The sequence below is a fragment of the Heterodontus francisci genome, chromosome 24 (assembly GCF_036365525.1).
Source record: "Heterodontus francisci isolate sHetFra1 chromosome 24, sHetFra1.hap1, whole genome shotgun sequence".
Classification (NCBI taxonomy): Eukaryota; Metazoa; Chordata; class Chondrichthyes; order Heterodontiformes; family Heterodontidae; genus Heterodontus; species Heterodontus francisci.
This window is the reverse complement of record NC_090394.1, coordinates 28,112,434-28,128,023: the sequence shown is the minus strand read 5'-3', so window position 1 is coordinate 28,128,023 and position 15,590 is coordinate 28,112,434. Positions and strand designations below refer to the sequence as shown.

The 15,590-nt window shown below is 42.1% G+C and overlaps 1 protein-coding gene across 1 annotated transcript in view; it reads left to right on the top strand.

Moving 5' to 3' along the window:
• LOC137383268 (cytochrome P450 3A30-like) overlaps positions 1-7,334 on the top strand; it is a 51,556-nt gene extending 44,222 nt beyond the window's left edge. Inside the window, exons 11-13 of the mRNA XM_068055808.1 lie at positions 1,635-1,861; positions 6,343-6,505; positions 6,732-7,334. Of these exons, the coding sequence (XP_067911909.1) occupies positions 1,635-1,861; positions 6,343-6,505; positions 6,732-6,827 (486 nt within the window). The 3' untranslated portion in view covers positions 6,828-7,334. The remainder of the gene's footprint in view (positions 1-1,634; positions 1,862-6,342; positions 6,506-6,731) is intronic.
• The last annotated feature ends 8,256 nt before the right edge of the window (positions 7,335-15,590 follow it).

Sequence of the window (15,590 nt, the reverse complement as noted above, 5' to 3'; positions counted from 1 at the left end):
AAGGTTTGGCTTCTATTGCCTTCCCTCACGTGCCCCCCGGATGCCCAGGGTTCTGCCCTTCCTGCAGAGGGTGTTGCCCCTCATGCCACTGGGCCCAAAATCTGACTGTTGTGACCTCATTGCCATCTTGACCCTTCCTTCTTGGCAGATGACTGCCCAACTGTGATTCATAGCCTTACCCCCTGCTCTTATGTCTCTGTGATGCCAGGGAGGTGCTGACTCTGTTCAAAGCCTGGGCGCTGAGTGTCCACTCTCCCTGCCAAGGGCACCCCCTCACCAAGTACCGAGTCCCCCTTTGCCCAGCTGACCCTCTTGTCGAGCCGAGGTGATGTCCTGGGGCAGCTATGACTGGCTCACCACTCTTTTTGACCCACCTGCTTTCAGCTGATCTGTTTCTGAAAGTGCAGGTTACCCATTTGTAATGTTAAAAGTCTAAACCTCAAACCTTGACAAACTCTTAACAAGCTTTTAATTGGTCTCAAGTGAGAGGACAGTCTGATTCCTATCCTGCCAGCTCCGCCACCCAGGTGATTATTGCTGGCGCCAGGAACAGCATCATTAAATTGACATGCCGCCTGGCCCCGATTTATTTTTCAAGGGTTCCCTGCCTCCGTTCCTGACTTCAGGGAAGCCCGAAAATTTAGCCTCATGTCTTTTTTTATTTTCAAATTTGAAACTTTCAAATAAGTGATCACCTCCACTGTGGTCTTGGCTATTGGAGAAATTTCTGTTTCTGTCACCCTTTCCAATTATTATTGTCTTAATTTTGTGTTTTAAAACTAAAATGTATTTCTGTATCTTTCCTATTTTGTTCACCTCATCTGTCTGGCTCTAACTTACTCCATCCCATCCTCTTGAATAATCTGAGGTTCTTGACCCACAATTCCTTAGTGTCCACCTCTTTGGGTAACATTACATCACTGGCAATCTGTGAGAAGAGCTAAGTATGGAGAAGCCTGGATTTTATTAGCATGCATACTGTATATTAATCAGCTAGTCTCGGTTCTTGGTGTTTTGTCTAAAATGAATTGAATGTGATTGAGTAACACGCTGGCATCAACATTTCTAACCCAAATAGATACAGCTGAAGTCCATTTACAGATGTGCTGAGCCTCCTAATCTACACAGTGCCCACAATGTCAAGCTCTGCTCTCTGCCTTTTATTTATTGTCATTATGAATATAAAGCACTTAGTGGTCTTTGCTCTGTTTTGTGCTCATGACGTATTACACAATCATTACATCACAGAAACAGGCCATTGAGCCCAACTGGTCCATTCCAGTGTTTATGCTCCACCTGAGTCTCCTCCCATCCTTCATCCAATCTCATTAACATATCTATCTGTGCTATCTGTCTCAACCACTCCTTGTGGTAGCGAGTTCCACATTCTAACCTGTGTCTGTAAAGAAGTTTCTCCTGAATTCTCCTTTAGATTTATTAGTGACTATTTTATATTTATGGCCTCTAGTTCTGGTCTTCCCCACAAGTGGAATTATCTTTTCTATCAATACACTATAACAGAGAATGTTTGTTTCTCCTGCCCTGTGACAAAATATTTTAACTTTCTGGATTGCCTCCCACCCACATTTTTATTAATGTTCTGTTCAGTAGTTAAAGTGTTTTTCTGTGTGAAGGCTCCTCCCACATATGATGGGGTGATGCAGTTGGAGTATATGGAAATGGTGATATCTGAAACCCTGCGACTGTACCCTCCTGCACCCCGTATTGACAGAGTGTGCAAGAAAGATGTCCAGCTCAATGGGATATCCGTTCCAAAAGGGACTGTAGTCATGGTGCCCGCCTACATCCTGCACCATGATCCAGCATACTGGCCAGAACCTGAAGAGTTCAGACCTGAAAGGTACGTAATAATGATTTGTGTTCCCCCATCCCCCATGCCCCTGTCACTGTTCATGGCCTCTGTTGCTACAAATTTGACTTTATTGTGTTGATTTCCTTTATTTGCATGGAAACTTCCTACCTGTGGGGATTTTCAACTAGCTCAGCATGGTTCTCAGACCTGCATCAGTTCCATAATTTACTGGAGTGCTGTTTTCATCACCACTCTGCGCAGGCCTTGACTTCTTACTTGGCTCCGTCCACTTCCGCTGCTGCTTTGGCAGGCGGCCATTCTTTAAGTATAAGCCTGGGTTTTGGTGGGTTATTCTACTGCTGGAGCATTAATCAGAGCTGGCTTGCACGGTCTTCCCTAGATAGAGAACAGAAAGTGCAGAAACAGAAAGTTCTGAAGTTATAGTTGTGTCTTGGACTCCTGACGGTTTTTGACTTTTGGTGGTCAAGTAGCTTGAGGGTTTGTTTATTTGTTTGTGATTTCATTGTGAAGCTAGCAGAAAATGGAAGGCAGGTTACTGGCTACTTTATACTGAGGTATAACTGCTTGAGTGAAGGCCCTGTCACTATGGTTAAGCACCCAGATGGTTAGGCAGGCATAGTGTATGCCACACCTGTCAAAGACTCAACAGCACTGGGCAGAACAAGGTCTTCTTTGAATACCAACATTCACAGCTACTTTCCAGCAAATACAATTGTCAGGAGCCAACACCAGGGAAGTTTCTGTTGATTGTATTCCACTAACTTGGGCTACTGAGGCTCAATTTAGCAGTCTTATCACTGCTCTGACTGAGGCCAACTAACTCAGCACTGAGTAGACATCAAATTTTGGACTTTGCTGTTTGGTGCCTTAACCAACTGAAACATCAGGAACCTTTTTGTCTGTTTTTAAACTGAACCTCTGCCATCTGTTTTCTTACTTTATCGGCACATGTGCAAAAGCACTTTGGCGATGTTGGAAGTTGTGTATTTCTCCCTGTTTTGGAAAGTCAGCCAAAATTCAATGCAGAGAAATGTGAAGTGATGCATTTTGGTAGGAAGAATGAGGAGAGACAATATAAAATAAAGGTACAATTCTAAAGGGGGTGCAGGAACAGAGGGTCCTTGGTCTATGTGCATAAGTCATTGAAGGTGGCAGGACAGGTTGAGAGAACAGTTAATAAAGCATACAGTATCCTAGGCTTTATTAATAGGGGCATAGAGTACAAGAGCAAGGAGGTTATGTTGAACTTGTATAAGACACTAGCTTGCCCTCAGCTGGAGTATTATCTAGTTTTGGGTGAAGTTGTTTAGAGAGGGTGCAGAAAACATTCACAAGATTGGTTCCAGGGCTGAGGAATTTCAGTTATGAAGATAGATTCGGGATGTTAGGACTGTTTTCCTTAGAGAAGTTTGAGAGGTGATTTGATAGAGGTATTCAAAATCATGTGGGGGCTGGACAGAGTAAATAGAGAAATTGTTCCCACTCGTGAAAGGATTGAGAACGAAATGGCAGATTTAAAGTCATTGGCTAAAGAAGCAAAAGTGACATAAGGAAAAACTTTTTCACGCAACAAGTGGTTAAGGTCTGGAATGCACTGCCTGAGATTGTGATGCAGGCAGGTTCAATCGAGGCATTCAAAAGGGAGTTAAACAGTTAAATGAAAAAGAAGAATGTTCAGGGTTATGGGGAGAAGGCGTGGGAGTGGCACTAAGTGAAATGCTCATTAGGAAAGCCAGTGCAGACACGGTGGGACGAATGGCCTCCTTCTGTGCTGTAACCATTCTGTGATTCGAACAACACAGAACTGACCAACCACCTAGGAAGAGCCAGTTGAGATAGCTTCAGGTGGCTTGAGAAGCTATTATCCTGTAATGACAGTAATGATACAAACAATGGCTAAAACTGACCAACTTCCTCAAAGTTTTGAAGCCAGATATGTTTTGTACTTAAACCTCTGAAAGAAATCTGACAAACATCGGCATAAAAAGGTTGTTGGGTCAACTGAGGGTATTAGAAATTCAAAGTAAACTGGTGAACAATCTAAAGGATAGAAAACAATTCAAGCTTGTTGGCGGAATGGCAGATGTACTGCAGTGTGCCCCAAGACTCAATGTTGGGATCATTACTGTTTCTAATTTACAGAAATGACCTTGACTCAAATTCAGTACAAATTGTCAAACTTACAGATGATACCAAATTAGAAGGGGCATTGGAACTTTAGGATGCAGCTCAATTGACAATGATTTGGACAAAATATTCAAGTAAGCCAATAAAATGACAGATGAAATTTGGTGCAGACTGTTGTGAGGTGTTGCCCATGGGAACAAAACATGAGCTTGCCGCTGAGCTAGAAGAAAGCTGCTCACAAAAATCTAGCAATCTGTGTAGATTTCCCTTTTCCTGACATCAGTTTGAATGTGGCACAAAGCCGAGGGGATTTCCGGGTGTCCAGCAACAGTGATGTCATAAAGCAAGGTAAGCAGCCAATCACATTGAAGTATTCTCACAGACAGCAAACCAGGAAGTAAAATGCACAAACTTTTTCAGTTTTAATTAAAAATTTTACAGAGGGCAATAAATAATTGGGGCATATGCACTTGCTGAAATCTTCCAATCCTCCTTAGATACAGGTGTGATGCCAGAGTACTGGAGAATTGCAAATGTTACACCCTTGTTCAAAAAAGGGTGCAGGAAAAGCCCAGCAACTACAGGCCAGTCAGAGTAACCTCAATGATGGGGCAGCTTTCAGAAACGAGAATTCAGGACAAAATTAATAGTCATTTAGACAAATGTGGATTAATTAAGGAAAGCCAGCACAGATTTGTTTAGGGCAAATTGTGTTTAACTAACTTGCTTGAGTTTTTTGATGAGGTAACAGAGAAGATTGATGAGGGTTGATGTGATGTACATGGACTTCCAAAAGGCACTTGATAAAGTGCGACATAACAGGCTTGTCAGCAAAGTTAGAGTCCATGGAATAAACGGGACAGTAACAGCTTGGATAAAAAATTGATGACTGACAGGAAACAAAGTAGTTCTGAACAGTTGTTTATCAGACTGGAGGATCCAGGGGTTGGTGTTGGGACCTCTGCTTTCTTTGATTATATATGAAAGACCTAGACTTGGGTGTAGAGGGCACAATTTCAAAAAGGTGGTAGAGGTTTGGAAGGTGCTGTCTAAGGAGCCTTGGTGCATTGCTGTAGTGCATCTTGTAGATGGTACACACTGCTGCCACTGTGCGTTGGTGGTGGAAGGAGTGAATGTTTGTGAATGGGGTGCCAATCAAGCGGGCTGCTTTGTCCCGAATTGTGTCGAGCTTTTTGAGTGTTGTTGATGTTGGACCCATCCAGGCAAGTGGAGAGTATTCCATCACACTCCTGACTTGTGCCTTGTAGATGGTGGACAGGCTTTGGGGAGCCAGGAGGTGAGTTACTCACCGCATGATTCCTAGCTTCTGACCACCTCTTGTAGCCACAGTATTTATCTGGCTACTCCAGTTCAGTTTCTGGTCATTGGTAATCCGCAGGATGTTGATAGTGGGGGATTCAGTGATCATAACGCCATTGAATGTCAAGGAGAGATGGTTAGATTCTCTCTTGGAGATGGTCGTTGCCTGGCATTTGTGAGGCACGAATGTTACTTGCCACTTATCAGTCCAAACCTGGATATTGTCCATGGCTTGCTGCATTTCTACACGGACTGCTTCAGTATCCGAGGAGTCGCGAATGGTGCTGAACATTGTGCAATCGTCAGCGATCATCTCCACTTCTGACCTTATGACTGAAGGAAGGTCATTGATGAAGCAGCTGAAGATGGTTGGACCTAGGATCAGTTCCCAAACCTAAATATTATAGGGATCCAGTTTACTGTCTTCCATTATTTGCTGAATAGGAGTCCAATCTGTAACATGAGATCATGCCTGTGTTCCCAAATCTTCTCCATTACCTTGAAGACATGTTGTCACATTTCTGAATCCGACTTGATCTTGAAATGAGGCTGGTTTCCCTGATGGCTCAGTAAATAAATACAATGATGCTTTTTCTCAAATAAATCTGAAATCAACATGAATGGGATTCAGTAGACTTGGCACCCCATTATAATAATCAGGCTGCTGCCACTTTCAAAGGGGTCCGCTGCTGGGCGGCTGAGCCCCCATGTGCTTGGGTCCCTTTTTAATGTACAAATTTGGAGTGCTGTGACATACAGACCATTCTGATTTACCATTTTGGATGTCAGGTGAGAATAGGATCAACCTTGCCTGCTGCTGTTCTCCACAGTTGACTAGTCTGCGAACACTCCTCAATCTGGGCTCATATCAACATTGGCACCCAGTGCCTGTGCAACAGCAACTCCAGAAACTTCAGTAAGTGAAGGATTGGCTGGGACAAAATCATGGTTACACTTTCAAACTGTAGTATTCTCCATCCATCTCTCTGATAAATCCAAACTATCTCGAAGCAAATTTGACTAATCTATTACACTTGTTTTGCCTTTGCCAATATCACTAGGTTCAGTAAAGAGAATAGGGAGTCTCGGGATCCTTATATCTTTCTGCCGTTTGGGGTGGGCCCTCGGAACTGCATCGGAATGCGATTTGCACAACTTACGATGAAGATGGCTCTGGCTTCATTCTTGCAACGCATGACCTTTGTGCCGTGCAAGGAGACAACGGTGAGAATTCTAGAATATAGAAATTATCTGAAGGTGTGAATGAATGAATGAATATTGTGAAGCTACATTTAAATCTTTGGTGTTTTTTGAAGTGAATATTGTGGGAAGGGGAGGGAATTTATGGAATGATAGCTGATGGATAGATAAGGGGTTGGAATAGAACCAACCATTGCTGTCGTCGAGCCTTTCTGTTGACTTCCTATCACCATTGTTCGTTCCATTCCAGATCCCATTAGAACTGGATGTGAAAGGACCCATGCATCCTAAAAAACCCATAATATTGAAATTTGTGCCACGAGTGAATGCTGATTCAAAGGAATAAAGCACACAGAGCATGTGAAACTGAAAATGTGTAAGAGTGTACACAACTCAAACTAATGATGAGGATCTTGCATTACTAAAGAAATAAAAATACATGGGAACTTGCACAACTCAAAAATATATCGGATGGGAGGAAACAATAATTAGGCAGCAATGTGCATCCATGATCTATCTCCCAGTTGTTAAGTGAATGTTGACAGAGTCACCATTCCACAGAAATACTATATTAGTGATTATTCAATAGGAAAACATCTGTCAACTGACCATTCCTGTCTGATCAATAAAATGTTGAAAATGGAATATTTTTAACCTTGTAGATTGAAATGAATCATTTGTGATTACAAAACTATTTGACAATGGACAGTCTATCATGCCAATGTACTAAATATTTTGTAGAGAAAATGTATCTGTAAAGGATTTCTTAAACTAATTACATCTATTTACACAGCTTTTTAAATAACTTTCATGTCTAACAAAATTCAAATAAATTTAAAATCATTCAGTACAATATCCTGTTTCGACTACTTGTGTCTGAATCAACTGAATTATAAATTTGGGCAATGCAAGTTTGGGTTGGCTGTTATACTTGTGGACAACTGGCTAATAACTTCGCTCTCGCTCTCGCTCTCTCTCTCTCAATTATTATGTCTCCAGTCCCATTGAGGCAGGCAGCAAGCAAACCTTGTGCTTCCTGCTCATCTACATACAGCCCAGCACAGAACATGTTGACCGGCTGCACACCCAACAGATAGCCCAGTAGCATTGATGCCTAGCAGGGTAGACCACTAGCCTGTACCTCTTAGAGGCAGCCTGACCCTCTCAAAGGGGAGCAGCACTCAGGCTACAGTAGCTGTTGGATCAGAGCCTGGAAGGCTTTGATGGAAGAAAGAGGACAATAAGAGGAGCAACAGGTCAGTGCAAGGGTTCCCAGGTTTTCAAATGTGGTGCGAGGCCTTAGTGATGGAGGTGGAAAGGAGGAGAAATGGCATTTTCCAGAGGGAACCAGGAGGCTCTTGTGGCTCTCACTGAGAAGGGAATGGAACTCGGTGGCCATGGACATCAAGGACCTGGCTGCTGTACCAGGAAAAAATTCAGTGACCTCACAGAGGTCAAGGTCGGTGAATAGATCTTCACATGACATCTCCTTCCCGCTGCATCGCTAACTCCTTTCACTACTCAATGTACTTCAACCCCATCACTCACTCATCAGCAATTTTAGTATAAAGTTGTAAAGTGTAAATACCGACAACAATGAGAGACCCCTTGCACTGTACGAGTGATGATGTAACAGTCATGTGAGATAGGCTTGAGGAGAAGGTGTAGCAGCACAAAGGATGCTAGCTTCGGTGGCTTTCTGAGAGTGTATATCGTAACCGTAAATAATAGAGTTGTTAGTTAACCTTTACTGGAGTCTAAGACTCTAGAATGCTCTAAAATGCTACTAATACAACAATACATAACATGGTGTCAACTGTAAAACTGATGAAAGCAACCAGGAAAATTTGAAGATCTTACCTTTGGAAGAAACACCAGGTAAACAACAGAGAAATTTAAAGATAAATACTGGCCCGGTACAGTAAGAAAGCTACTTACCCATGGAAGAGGCTGTGAAGAGCACTGCAGCTGTGAGTGAGTCAGAGCACAGAAATACAGGCTGCAGCACTGAACAGAAGCGTGGTGGCTTGCAAATAGAATCCAGCGATTGGGAGAGTTACAATACTGATGGTCGGGGATCACTTTTAAAGCCTTTGAAAAGCTTGCAGTAATTTTCTTGAGGCATTGTGCTTAGGAAGAAAAAAAATGGAAAAACCCAATCCTTTACTCGAGCTGAATGCGAGAGCGAAGAGCGGGAAACCCTCGAAAATCGCGGAAATTCCTGAAAAGCATAGGAAACTCCCAAAAACAGCAGGGACACCTCCATTAAGGCAAGCAAGCCTGAAAGAAAAACAAGGTGCATTTCTCAAAGGGGAAAACCCTACAAAAGCCTACTAAAACGGCAGGGAATTCTTGAAAACAGCTGGGACACCTCCATTAAGGCACCAAGCCTAAAAAAAAAAGAAAAATGAATTTCTTAAAGAAAGAGGAGCACCCTAAAACATCTATTAAGAAATCAATATGGATCCAAAATTGGTAATGGCTGAGAATTTCCAGAGTCAAGAGGGACCCAATCAGATTCACAATTGGCTATCATGGAGAAAAAGGTTCCTAAGGTTTAGAATCGCTTCATAACTTCAGACAAAATCATAAGTGGAACAAGTGAACACCCTTCTATATTTCGTAGGGGGGATTGTGGACGATATAATTGTCAGACAAGGGATCAACGAGGCTACCGATAAATTTGAAGAGGTACTCCAATCCTTTGATAAGTATTTTAATTTCCAAACCAATAAAATCTTGGAAAGAGACAAATTTAATAAGTGGCCACAGATGATTGGCGAATCTGTAGACTCCTGTGTTAATGACTTGTATAAATTGACAGAAGGTTGCGAATACGGCGAAGTAAAAGCAGAATTAATCAGACCCAGGACAGCCATTGGCATAGCAGATGAATCCTTGTCAGACCTGTTGCAATCCAAGGAAGACCTTACACTGGAAAAGGTCATTCAAATTGTAAGACAGGCTGAAGTTTGCAAATATAAGAGGGACATCCTACGAGCTGAAGACAAGCCGTGGATGGGAAGGAGTCCAATGCCCATCCAACTGGTTAAGCCAAAGCCAGGGAAACACTTCGAAGAACAGAAAAAACGTACAGGTGAGAATGACATAGGAAAACCTTGTCAATGTTGTGGAGCCAAGAAGACCCACAGATGAGAGCAGTGCCCAGCAAGTAAAGCTGAGTGTTTTAAGTGTGGAAAACTGGACACTATGGGAAGATGTGCCACAGCAAAATTTCTGCACTTAAAGGTACAAAGCAGAAGACCTTCACACAAAGAGCAGTGAATCAAGTACAGCAGTACCCACAGGAGAAAGAAACAGGAGAGTTTTTGGGAGAAATCGGTAATCCAGACCAAGATTTCTGGACAGCAGACATCTATGTGAATGGACATCTCACGAATTTTAAGCTCGACACAGGGGCTAGGGTCACGATATTTTCTAAGAGTCTTAGGTAAAGAGACATTACCTGCAACCGACAGATATATAGTTGCATGGTCCAGGCAGGACACAACTGCGCGTTAACAGGCAAACTCCAAGTAACTCTCAGCATAGAGGTAGACAACTAGTGGAAACAGACCTTATACATCTTCCACAATCAGAATACCTCATTCCCTTATTAACCAAAGTCCAAGAACAATTGGAGGAGACGACAAGAATGGACTAGTGTTCAGCCATGGTTCTGTCCCAAAGCCAAATGGAACTCTGTGAATATGCATGGACTTAACGCAGCTCAACAAAGCTGTAGCACATGAGATTCACCCAATGTCTATGGTGAATGACAGTTTATAGAAACTCTCTCAGGGCAGCATGTTTACAAAACTCAATGCCAATAGTGGATTTTGACAGGTACCCCTGGATGAGACCTTAAGGTTATTAAGTACATTCAAAACACCTTTTGGGTGCTTTTGTTTTAACAGGTTACCGTTCGGAAAAACCTCCGCACCAGAGATTTTTCAATGTCCAATATCTGAGAAGGGCTCACAGGATTGATATGCCACATGGATGATATTCTGGTAGACGGAATATCAGTGGAGGAACATGACCACAAAGTCAGAGAGTGAAGGAATAATTGCAGATCCTCAGAAAAAAGGACCATTAACGAATTTATTATCCCTACTATAGCAACTCCAGAGATTTCTTGGAATGGTAAATCAACTAGCAAAGTTTATACTGTTATGACCGACACCCCTGTCAAAACCCCCCAATCAAAATATATGATTCTGATTGTGGTGGGACCAATGCACTGTTAATTCAATCCTGTTAGCGGGAATGAATCTAGAAGAATCACTCGACACTCGGGTCTGCTCCAATGTCAAACAGTTTATTTAGTTACGCCAGCGGGGAGCAGGTCACTGGGCTGTCCAGATACCTCTTCACTGAACAAAGGAAAATCATCCATACTTATACATTTTCAAACAGTTACTCAGCCCATCCCGGCCGGACATGGTCCAATCACAATGATCATCGATTATATACATTGATTATTAGAGCCAATAGAAGTGGTTACTAGGCATAGAGGGGCTGCATGACCGGCCCATACACAGATAGGGGATTACTCATGATGTTTTCCATACCCCCTTATCTTCACCTCGTTACCGGCCCATACATTGATAGGGGACTACTCATGATGTTTCCACCTTGTTACAGGCTAGCACCTTTGTCAGCATTCGACAAGGGTGTCTGCTTTTCATTTTAATTAACCTTTTGTTTGAGATTGGATTACTCAGCTCCTGTGGAATGTGATCAAGTTCACTAAGCCCCATGGTGCTTTGCAACCTCCTCACTGTTCGCTAATATTATATGTTACTGGTTACTCAAATAATATTTAAACAGTATGATATTTACTGCAGGTGGCTCTGCGCTTGGGAATACCCTACAACAATCCCCCCCTTTCGGTAGGAGACTAACCCTAGTCTTCACAACCGACACTATTTATTATTGTTTTTTTTTGTTTTTTATTTAACCCTTTAAACTCGCCCGGTATTCCCTGCCGCGGACGTGCTGGCCAGTCACGTGATTTCAGGAATTCCGGTCGTACTATATCACATTAATGTGATCCAAATGACTTATTCCCCTGGATAGACAAATTGTCTGTCTTGCTTTTGCTCTAGTTTTCACCCTCCTTCGCTGCACATATCGCCATGCATGATCAACAGGCCAGTATGCCCCATGTTATGGCCAGTATCAACTGTACTCCGACTAGCACATGAGAAATTATCCTAATCCAAGGGTGGATATTCACATTCATCCCCCAATCCCAAATCTTCTCCTACCAACTCCGGTCCTGCAATTCTGTGTCCGTATCTTTCTCTAGCTTTTTGATTTTTGTCTGCAGTTGGTGGTAGTGTTTTACAGATTGGCCCACCCTGAGCCTTAATTCCCTTCGTACTTCGGCCAGGTGTGGGATGGGGACTGGTTCTGGTTCCTTGTAATCCTGTAGGTGGTCAGGGAGATAATCAGTGACGTTAATGATCGTGGTACCTCTACGCTGAACCTGGATAATTCGGGCTTGCCCGAGAGTGACTGGTCTTAAGGACGTAAAGCAAAAATTAGGAAACGGGATAGGGCATTGTAGATTATTGTAGTGGTAGGAACTTTCTGTGGTGGAAACGCAGTATTTCCCTTCACCTCCGTAGCCTGTTCTTGCAAAATGCTTTGGGGCAGGTATGATCTCTACGACACAACCATCAGTTCGATTAAACCCACATTCATCCAATTTTCCCTGTCCCACTGGGTGAGGACATACTGTAGGTCCCCCTTTTGCTTGCATCCCATGAGGGAGGTTTCATATAGTGTATTGTTTCTGAGTATGGCAGAGGTTTCAGTTAAATAGTAGCGGAGGGAGGTATTACCCCGTACAACCCCAATATTTTCCAACTGGTAATGGGGAAATGGCCCTGAGTCCCTACAGTGACTATTGGGATCACCAGGACTATTGCCACTCCTGTAGCTTTGCCCATTTCGCAGTCTGGGATCACTGGACATACTCTGGTGAGTCCTTTCGGAGTACAATCGTCCAGTGTCCCTTTTCTCTCTGCTAGCTGAGCCAGATGTGGGCTGTCTATCCAATCGGGCACCTCCCCCCTTTGGATCTGATCGAGGTTGTGTCGTGTCTGTCCCACCATCCACAAGCCATAAGCGTGACCGAGTTGTCCCTGCCTTAGCTTTGCGGCATCTTCCCGTTCTCTATCTATGAGGTGGTTGACGGTTCTGGCACGTGCCTCTAATATCGTAATTCCGTCTAATTGTATCTCCGTGCCCTCTTCTCCCAGATTGGTCTGATCCTCCTGATTTTTCTCTGCTCTCTTTAAGAGTCCCTTCATTACTCCTTTAAGGTGTTCCATCTTTTCATTCAGACCTTGTATATCTAATGAGTTTACTATGGAGGCACCGGTATTGAATCCGGTAGCAACGTCATTAACTATCCCCCTCTTTGTTCTATAAAGCTGATCCTGGCCTCTAAATCTAGTGGCACCCATGGCATTGGCAGCCTGCTGCATTACAATCTTACTTAATACACTATACATATTTCTTGCCTGTTCCGTACAATATCCTGGCATTTGCATCCCTGAGATATTGACCAGGACAGGCACAATCTCATGTTTAACATTATCATACAACGCTTCCCCTGGGCTCGATGTACCCACACACATCCATGTTCCTTTCAACTTTCCTTATTATCTGTTGCCCAATGGGAGGGGCACAAACAATTCTAAAGACACAGCTCTCAGTTACCCCTTCCCCTTTCTGTCTGGTCACGCAGTTAGCACGGTCATCTGTGGAACACCGTACACATACTGCATCTTTGCCCGGATTCACCGTAAGCCATGCAGTCAAGTAGGTTTACTCGCCGTTATACACTTCCCATCCAACATGTTGTGCAATGCCCCATAGTTCATATAGTCCATATTAATACTCCTTTCATTAATCCGTGTGCATCCATTACCGGGTCTTTGTTCTTCCTCTCCGGATATTAGCATCAAGCCCCACAGCCACTGCAGTCCGGTTCTTTCCCATTCGCCACTAGTGGTTATATCTGTAATTTAAACACACTGCCCTGGTGGTCACCAGGTGTTAGTACTTGTCCATGTTGCGAGTATCCCCTGACGAGGGATACAGGTCTGCCTGTGGGGACCGAACACGTCCTGGGGAATCCAGGAGTTAATTTATATTCTGATCATCTCTACTCTTTCGAAATTATCTATATGGTCCCATCACGCTCGGGCTTCATTCCCCACAATCCTTGCCCAGTTAGTAGCCCATCTAATAATAATCCAAATGCCTATCAACATTACCATTATTCCCAGTCCCCCGAGTAGTCCATTCTCAAGTGTATTCTTCCATTCCCGGTATCTCTTGGCGTACCAGGTGGTGTTTATTTCGGAGTCTATCATTTGCTGTTGTCTTTATATACCTTCAGTTGGGACCAATGTTTCCATCGGCCCTTCCCTTTACCATTACTTTGTCTCCCACAAAAGGTACCTTTGTCTGTTCCTCTTTCATGTTTCTATAGAACCTCCTGCCTCACCTTGTGCAGTTGTCTGCACAACTCCTTCAAAAATCTTTTAACCCTTTCCCTTGCGGGTCCTATTTCCTCACTACCTGCTATGACATCCCCTGACAACCTCATTGCCCTTCCTGTCATTATTAAGGTGTTTAATTTATCCTGATTATTATAAAGTCATTTTCTCGATGTGAGTTGTCTCACTGCATAGGCTGCATTAAACATTTCATGCCATGCTGTTTCTCAAGTCAGTAAACATGTTTGAGACCCGTTCATCAGGTGATCTTATCAAAAGATCAAAAATGGCCAGACTTTCAAATGTAGCCCTGTTAAAAACTCATATCTTCAAGAGAAAACTAACAATTGCCAGTCTTATCTACACTTTCCTGACTTTCACTGTAAAATTCTAGACTTCTTGGAAATTTCACACGATATTATTTTAGCTGTTTAAATTCTAATTTCACCATTTGTTTATACCCAGAATTCCTTTATTAGCTGTTGCATCAGCCAGATCTAATTGCCAATTCCTATTAATTATAATTCTATTTCATTTTGAGCCCTGGAGAACCTTTACAATCAATATTCATAATTCCTTAAAACAGAAATCAAACATTTCCATTTGATTCCAGGCATTACTATATATTGTTTTGTTTTTAACCTTAGATGACATTTTAATTCCTTAAATAACTTACCAAATTAAACCTGGATTTTCGACATCTCAGATTATTCCAAATTCAAATAACAGTAAATTTCCCTTTGAATGCTTTAAATAACCACTCATATCAATTTAATTTTGTTTATCGATTCCAATTTCTTATGCCCAGACTTTTTGATATTGCATTTTTTTTTTTTAGCAAAGACAGAAGTGCTTGCAACTATTTCTCCTTCTCAAACACTTTGTCTCATTGATAAAGATAGTTGCAGCAAGGTTAATTTCTTGCTTGTCTCCAAATGGGCAGAGCAAAGCATTCTCCGCTACGTCACTTTACGTAACCCTTTTTTTTAATAGAAAAGAACTAAACTCCATTTTAAATGTTTTTTTGGTATCCTTAGGATTTTCAAACAACAAAATCTTTAGTAACATTATCAACTTCAAAGGAAACCATCTCCATCAGGAAAGACAGCATTTTAGATTAAATTCCAATTGTTTCCAAACTTTTAGCATCTTTTGTAAGAGGTTTCTAATCCAAGGATTTTTTTTTTAATAACAAAGATGATTCCAAATTCCAATTCACTGCAATAAATATTTAAAAATCAAAACTACCGATGTTATATGAGTGAGTCCTCTGTCTGGAACTTAAGACTCCCCCAAAACTCGACATGCTAAACTTGAAAGTTCATTGTGGTTGCAAATGACATTTCCAGTTTTTTTTTTCAACTAAACAGGTCAATTAACCTGAACAGTATTAATTTAATTCAGACTTATTAATTTATAATACTTATTAACTACACACAGAACAGAATAGCACGTGCTTTTTTTTTAAAGATAGGTAAGTTAAGTCATCTTTTCTTGTTCTTCGAACGCCTTTTCAAATGACTAATAAAACCAAAAACTAAAGAAAAAGTTATTTAACATTCTTACAACAAAAGACTTAACACCAGCTC